Source organism: Rhincodon typus, unplaced genomic scaffold (assembly GCF_021869965.1).
Source record: "Rhincodon typus isolate 14 unplaced genomic scaffold, sRhiTyp1.1 hic_rhity00001623, whole genome shotgun sequence".
Classification (NCBI taxonomy): domain Eukaryota; kingdom Metazoa; phylum Chordata; class Chondrichthyes; order Orectolobiformes; family Rhincodontidae; genus Rhincodon; species Rhincodon typus.
In genome coordinates this window covers 16,306-25,000 of record NW_025967261.1, presented here as the reverse complement: position 1 = coordinate 25,000, position 8,695 = coordinate 16,306, and the positions used below count along the sequence as shown (strand labels likewise).

At 40.8% G+C, this 8,695-nt stretch overlaps 1 protein-coding gene across 1 annotated transcript in view; it reads right to left on the bottom strand.

The window, feature by feature from the left end:
* Positions 1 to 6: 6 nt before the first annotated feature.
* Positions 7 to 8,695, bottom strand: part of LOC125481296 (rho GTPase-activating protein 6-like) — a gene marked incomplete at both ends in the record, with an annotated part of 24,990 nt that continues 16,301 nt past the window's right edge. The window contains 2 exons of the mRNA XM_048592661.1: positions 7 to 17; positions 151 to 301. Coding sequence (XP_048448618.1) covers positions 7 to 17; positions 151 to 301 — 162 coding nt within the window. The remainder of the gene's footprint in view (positions 18 to 150; positions 302 to 8,695) is intronic.

Genomic DNA, 8,695 nt, shown 5'->3' with positions numbered 1-8,695 from the left:
AGGCAGGAATAGCACCACTAAAGACAAAGGTATATGCGATGTGATAACAATAGCAATAATCACCTCAAGATACAAGTAAAATAACATATACACTACATTGTAAAGATTTATAGTTGAAGTAAACATAAATAAGAAATATCATCCTCTTACAAAGTGTACTGATGAATGGAGTGTAGAGCTCTCTAGTGAGCAGAGGATCTGGTATATCCCTCAAAAATTCCTTCAGCAAGGCCCCAACATCATGAACACTGTGCTCTTCGTCAAGAACAACATCCGCACCACGATCAAATTCCTCTCGTAACTATAAGACAAAGAAAGAATGAGATAAATTGAGATACAAATGCAAAGTCTGTGTTTGGAAAACAGAATGTCAAAAGCAACTGTTGTGGTTGTTTTACAGGCTCATACACCATAACAGGATTGATGCGATATCCTTTCAACAACAACTCACATTTATAAGGGACCTTCAGCATCATAAATGTCACGAGGCATTTCACAGGATCATAATCCAAAAAAAATTTGTTGAATCAAAAAAAAAGTCATTAAGACAGGTAGCCAAAAGCTTGGTTGAAAAGTAGTATTTTAAAGGAGTGTTTTAAAGAGATGGATGCATACATGTTAGAGCCCTTAAATATTCTGTGCGTAATTGCACATTCAGATTGCTGTGTGTAGGCATTAATTATTTTTAAATCAACTAAGAGATGTAGTATTCAAATTGAAATTGTTGGCCATGAGTGAGAAGATTGGATTGTTTTCTTGTTGTTAATGTCATTTCATTCTTCAGTTGCACAGAAAACAATTCATAAGTTGTCAACAATCTAAGAGGCAAAGTGCAAGACAGCCAATTTTCTCACAACAGGAGTCTTAGCTCTCAGAAGTGCGTATAAAGAGAACGTGGCATGTTCCCTATCATATTCTCTCCATTAAAGGTAATGAACTAAAAATTAGAGATTATGCTCATTATTTTCTAATGTGTGTTCCTGGTAGGAAATTGCCAACATGAAATGTGCTCCACAGAGTCTGCTGCAATAAAAGTTGTTACCTTATGACTGTAAACATTTTCTAAAGAAACCAACAATTCCAGTGCGAAGGTTTTGTACAAGACCCATAATCTTGTACACACCTTCCTTCACGTAATGACTGTTTTGCTCAGGAGACAATTATCATCTGGGCACGGGAAGGGGTATGTGACTGGGGGTAAATTTAATGATTTGTGCGTTGGTTTCCACCATAACTGGGCAATACATGGTAGGTACCGAACTTCGGAATTTGCTTGGAATGTTCTCTGCAATGCAGGGAAGGATAACCAATAGTTATAGCTGCCATTGTTCAACATCAGGTTTTGTTCAATACAGTTCAGGAGACAGCTCTCGGACCTTAATTATTCATCTCATTAATAACTTTGAAACTAAATCCAAACTTCTACACGTACTTTTCTGTGATATGTTCACTGATGACTGCACAATGTTTAGTAGTCCATGTTCAATGCAACGCCATCTGGACAATACCCAAGCTTGGGCTGACAAGTAGCAAGGAATATTTATGCCAAATGCCATGCAACAACCAATCTACAGCCCCTTGACATTCAATGGCATTACCACTACTGAATCCCCATCTCTCAGCATCCTGGGGGTTATCATTAATCAGAAACTCAACTAGACTAGCCACATAAACACAGTGGCTACAAGAGCAGGTCAGAAGCTATGAACACTGTAGTGAGTAACCCACCTCTTGACCTCCCCAAAGCCTGTCCATCATCTATAAGGCACAAGTCAGGAGTGCGATGGAATACTCCCCACTCACCTGGATGGGTACAGCTCCAACAACACTGAAGAAGCTTGACACCACCATCCAGGATAAAGCAACCCAACTGATCGGCATCACATCTGCAAGCATCGACTGTCTCCATCACCAACACTTAGTACACACCGCTGCTACTAACTAGAAGATGCACTGTAGAAATTCACCAAAGATCTTTAGACAGCACTTCCAAATCCATCAAGAAGAGGAGCAGCAGCAGATATATGGGAACACCACTGCCTCTAAGTTCCCGCCAAGCCACTCACCATCCTGACTAGAAAATATATTGCTGTTCCTTCACTGTCGTTGGGTCAAAATCCTGCAATTCCCTTCCTGAGGGCACATGGGTATACACATAGCACATGCACTGCAGTGGTTCAAGAAAGCAGCTCACCACCACCTTCTCAAGGGCAACTAGGGACGGGCAATAATGTTTGCCCAGCCAGGGACATCCACATCCTCTGAGTGAATAAACAATAGTACATAACTCTATCTACTACATAGTCGTCCTTGTGGCTTTTCTGTAATTCAGAGGTAACATGATCATTTCTAGAATCAATGTTTCAAGGCCCATCCAGAGATATGAATATAAAATCCAAGCTAAAACTCCACTGCAGTATTGAGGGGGCACTGCATTGTCAGAGGTGCCATCTTTCAGATGAGGTGTTAAAGTAAGGCCCTCTAAATTGGACATAGACAATTCTATAATCTATTTTAAAAGAGGAGCAGGATATTTTTACCCAGTGTTCTGACCAAATTTTACTTCACCACAGATTATCTCCTCATTATCGCAATGGCGAGTGCAAATTGGCTGCAAATTTAATGGCATACAAGAGGCAGTGGGGTGTGGAGTCAGTAAGTGAGGGAATGAGAAAAGCAGGGAGACAGAGAGAGAGAGAGACAGAGAGAGAGAGAGACAGACAGACAGACAGACAGACAGACAGAGAGAGAGACAGAGAGAGAGAGAAACACAGAGAGACAGAGAGAGAGAGAGAGAGAGAGAGAGAGAGAAAAAACTGGGAAACCTCCCATGTCCGCCTTCTGCAGGGACCGTTCCCTCCGGAACACCCTGGTCCACTCTTCCTTCACCTCCCAACACCCCACAGCCCCACGGCACCTTCCTCTGCAACCAGCGAAGGTGCAACACCTGCTCATTTACTTCCTCCCTCCACACTGTCCACAGGCCCAAACATGCCTTCCAGGTAAAGCAACACTTCACCCACACTTCCCAGAATCTAGTCTGCTGCATTCACTGTTCACAATGTGGTCTCCTCCGCTTTGGCAAAACAAAGCGTGGACTGGGTGACCACTTTGCAGAACATCTACGTTCTGCTTGCAAAAAAGACCCTGAGCTACCCGTTGCCTGTTAACACACCACTCTGTTCCCTGGCCAATTGCAGTGTTCCAGCGAAGTTCAATGCAAGCTGGAAGAGCAGCACCTCATTTTCCGCTTGGGGACCCTGCAGCCCACTGGACTCCATATCAAGTTCAATAATTTTAGGGCCTAAACTCTCCCATGTCCTGAACGCCTACCTCACACGCCAGGCCTTGTTATCACACAGCCTGCCATTACACACTACCTATTGTTAGTCACTAACAATTCCCATTAACAACTATTCATTCTCCTAGCCAGATCGTTATCAACTCCTTTGTCTATCCAACTGCTCTTCTCTCTCTTCAGGCTCTATCCTATCGTTTACTTTCTACCCCATCCCCCTCCCTATTTTCTGCATATAAACTGACGTTTCCCTAGCTACCATTGGTTCTGAGGAAGGGTCACCAGACCGGAAACGTTAGGTCTGATTTTTTTTCTTCACAGATGCTACAAGACCTGCTGAGCTTTTCCAGCAACTTCTGTTTTTGTTCCTGGGAAATCTGTTTAATTGACTGGAAGGTGACCGACTGGCATTGGAAATGCTGAAAAATCTTGTTCAAGAGCTGAGCAGTGAGCATCTGAAGAGGCTTGAACATCCCAAAGACAGGCAATAGAAATGCCTCTGCAACAGAGGCAGTTTTCTAATGTGACACTGTCCGTCCTCAAAGCAATTAAATAAGGAGTCTTGATTCTTTGCCACCACAACTCCAAGGTGTATGACTATCTGCCGCTCCATCGCTATGCTCAGATGTTCAGATACCCTTTGCTCATCTGCCACATCCGTGCTTTGTCTTCACGGTTCCCTTAAATCAACTGACCTAGATACCATAATCATCTTTTGAAGTTGTTGTGCAGCTACAGAACATAGCAAATGTTCTTGACTAGCAAGCTTCAACAAGATGCGTAAAAACATACTGAACTTGTAATGTTTTAGACTGTTTAAACTGGTGTTTTGAGAAAGGACAGCCCAGAGATGGTGATCAGTGATATGATGCAACCATGCAACAAACATTCCACCACCTTACTCGTGTCTACTTCATGGCTACTTCATACTTGAAAACAGAATTCCACAATGTTTTCCGAGGTTGGCAGTGTTAATGGGACCTAAGAAAGGAAGTCTCACTTAAATATCTACTGGAATTTCCATTCCACTTGAGTCAACAGAATGAAATCCACGCATTTTGCAGAGCAGTCAAAGCTGAATTTTATTTCACTTATTATTTCAAAAGAGGAGTAAAGCTTTTTCACTCATTTAAGACATCCATTCAGAAAAAAAAACTACAGTTCCATCATTCTGATAGCCAAATAGTTCAATGCCAGTTTCAAGGGATACCACCTTCACTATTTGACCTAGGAGCTCGTTCCATGTGTTAACTGTTCTCCGAGGACAAACTTCCCTATGTCAGTCTTCACGGTGTCCTTTCATTGTTTAAATTTCTGTCCCCTTGTCCTATTCTTCCCATTCAGTTTGGATTAATCCGATGTGCATATTATTAGTTCAGATTAGAGTCAAAGCAAACACGGAAAATTCAAAGCCAAGAGTTAAACTAGGGCTTTTAGAAGATTGGCGAAGTTTGCTTGGACCATAAAACTGATGGTCTGCTGGTTGGAGATTGTTCATCTGTGTGGCAGAAGTTTTTAACTTTTTTTGTTAGACTGGGAAAAGAGCCTCTATCATTATTTCCGCAAAGCTATGGCTGGATAAGGATATAACTGTGAAAATTATAAATTCAGTCTACACGTTTGGGTTTAATCAGTTGGTAGGCCCTTATATCTTTGCAATACTTTTGTTTAAAAATATCAATTTTATCATTATAGATGATTGATATAATTAGATTAGACAGTATTGATTCAGAGCCTGTTTATAGAGATTAGCTGTTTTGTTAAAGGTAGGATTTTAAAGACCAAGATTAATTACTTGTCACATGCTTGTCATTTCCATCAGTCATTCAAAGGAAAAAGTTTTCACTGAATTATAGAAAGTACAGCATTAGATTGGGACTTCAGCCTTCATAACTGCCCCCTCTTCTGAATCTCCTCTACATCTAGATCCATAGGAAATACTCTTTTTCAAATATTCATTCACTTTCCATTTAAATTATGTTTCAGTCTCAACCTCAGTAGTCCCATGTAATAAAAAAATTCCACAGTCTAATAGTCGTCAGTTCACAAACTTTTCTCCTCCCTTTCTCTAATGACAGTTCTTGGTTTCATTCCCCAATCACACATGTGGAAACAATCTTTCATAATTCATCCGCAACAAGGGCCCCAAATTTCAATTCCCTTTTTACTGACTGCATCTCTCTCTGCTGCTCCCATCCGCTACGTTGAAGCTGCTTCTGGCTATGCGGGAACAAAAAGGGGTTACCGGACCCGAAACGTTACCTCTGATTTTTTTTCTTCACAGATGCTGTCAGACCTGCTGAGCTTTTCCAGCAACTTTGGTCTTTGTTCCTGATTTACACCATCCGCAGTTCTTTCGGTTTTTATTTAGTATCTGACAATGCAGGAACTGTTGGATTTCCAAGTCTATCCCATTAACGGCCCGCTTCAGTCCAAACCCTCTGATATACTCATCTCCCGACTTTTCCCTCTCTCTCCCCATTTTACCCATTGGCCCATTCCCCAGTCTCCATCTCAAAGCCCCAGTTTCTTCAAAGCCCTCCTTCAACGTCCCACTTTTCACTCCTGAAAGAAAGACCTGCCATCTCCCATGACCTCATCCTCCATTCTAGACGGTTCCCACTTGGTAGCTGGCTGCAGAATACCTTGGAGGCTTCTTTAAGCTAGACAATGGTGTTGTGGTGTGGGTGCAGTCTCACTATGCTGAGGAAATCTAGAAACCCTGATCTCCCAAGTTGCTCATGTTCAGAAGAGCTCAAATGGTAAAGTACCTCCAAAGCTGAATAGTTGGGAGCCGTATGTGAAGAATGGTCTAACTAACTATTGGGTTAGACATCTTTAGGGCATGGGAAGTTGGTCATGAAATTGGCCCTCATTACACCTGTTTAATACTTTAAAATTGACAGAATGAGATCCAATTCCAACCCAAATTTCTGTGGAAATTCAAGGAAGGTTACATACTGTCCATTGGGCATTTGATTTAACAGTGCAACAAATCAAAATGTCAACTTTTAAGAGGATTTGAGATACAAATGAAATTCTTTATTTCCATTTAAAGCTCAAGGCATGAGCTATGTGGCATTCAGAAGACCACAAACAGGCTGAACATTATGGAACAAATATTGTGGTGTCAGTGACAGTGATGAGTTTATTGCTCCATTTACTCAGGCTCTTCAACTTTTGGAATGTCATACACATTGGTCTGTGTGAATCAACAGAATGTAGTAGGCCAAATGCCATTTTCAAATCTTAAATGGCAAGTAGACAACCAGCTCCAATTTGGACCAAGTATTCACTAATTACTCATTAATTACACTGTAAAATTTTACAGCTGTATTTCCAGGCATAAGGGGCCTCCTCACAATTTGAAAACAGAGGCTCACATTATATTCAAAGTTAAAACAATTCTCCAGATGAAACTTTTTAGAAAATCTGACAAGTCTTCTAAAGTTACATTTTTAATTTAAAAAAAATCATGGATACTACAACTTAATTTCTGAAGCATTTTTTACTGCAATGGAAGGTTTCATATGTGGAGCTTATAAAAGTTTGCTATAGTCCCAGAGGACCATGAGAATGCCCTCTCATTAAAAAGAGAGATGACTGATGGTGCACACTTAATTGCCTGCTATTTTTCCCAAACATACAATTGCTGTTGGACCCTACTGCAGCCCACACTGGGAGGAAATCCAATTCTTGGTATAGGAATCATAGTAGGTTCCTGCATAGATCTAACCAGGTCAGTGATAAGTGACATTACTAACTGCAAAATCTGGACCCACAAGTTGGTGGTAGAATAATTTCCTACAACTGTTGCACATCAGCTACTTTGTCTCAAAAGCCAATACTAACATTCTGTATGTCCTACTATAGCTATGGAGTAACAATGCATATATTGTTTTGGAGCAAGAACAGTTCTCTGACTGAGATCAAATGAAATGTTACTGAGGAATCTTCAAGACATTGCTGCACTTAGTTGAGTACATAATGCTAGCAGCTTATCACAGGTTGATACACAGTCTGGATAGGGAAACTAACATCACCAATGCTCTGATCATCAGGCATATAAAGGATGTGGCAGCTACTGAAAAAGATATAGAAGGGAGCAATCAAGATAATTAACAGAAACAATTCCTTAATCAAATCAAGAAAATTATCTAATTATACTGAACAAGTCCCTGCTCAATATAAGAATGTAAGAAATATGAGGAGTAGGCCATTCAGTCCCTCAAGCCTGCCCTGCTATTCATTAAGATCATGGTTGATCTACCCCAAGCCTCAACTCCACTTTCATGCCAACTCATGGTCCTTAACTTCTCAATTTTTAATGATCTATCTACCTCAACATCTACCCTGTCATGCCCTTTCAGAATCCTGCTGCAAGAAGATCACACCTCATTTTACTAAACTCTAATGAATGAAAGCCCAACCTGTTTAGTGATTCTTCATAAATCAATCCCATTCATTCTGGGAATCAGCCTAAGTGAATCGCTTTTCAATCGCCTTCAATGGCGCTTTATCCTTTCTTAAACATGGAAGCCAAAACTGTACATAGCACTCCATGTGTAGCCTCACCAATACCCTGTAACAAGGCTTCCTTAATTTTAAACTCCAGCTGCAAGCAGTAAAAGCCAAAATTTCAAGTGCCTCCCAAATTACTTGCTGCACCTGTATGCTAACATTTCGTGTTTCATGCACAAGAATGCCCAGATCTCTCTGTACTGTAGTTTTTGGGAGTCTTTCACCATTTTAATAAAAACCTTTAGATTTTTCTTGCCAAAGTACACGACTTCACACCAACATTAAATTCCATCTACCAAGTTATTGCCCATTCACTCAAACTATCTATATCTTTTGTAGACTCCTACGAACTCACGACAACATCCCTTCCCCAACCTGCACATTTGGATTATACTTTGCCCTCTTCTCCAAGTCATTAATACAGATAACAAACAACCGAGAGCTTAAGAATGATCCATTTCAGCCATAAGAAAATAAGACATAGGAGCAGATGTAGGCTATCCTGCCCATCAAATCTGCTGTGCGATTTGATGAAATCGTGGCTTATCTGAGAATCCTCAACTTTACTGCCTTTTCCCCGCCATGATCCTCAATTAACAATTTACAAATCATAACGTTGAATGTACCCAACGACCCAGCCTTGATAAAACTCTGCAGTAAAGGATTCCACAAATTCACTACCCTCAGAAGAAATTCTTCCTAATCTCTGCCTTAACTGGGTGATCCCTTAATCGGCGATTATGCCCTCTCGTCCCAGATATACTCTGTCAGGTCCCCTGAGAATCTTGTATGTTTCAAAATTTTCAATCTAAAATGACTGTTTTAGATTTAAGAGATCTCGCGGTTAAGGTGTGTGTGTGTGTGTGTGTGTGTGTG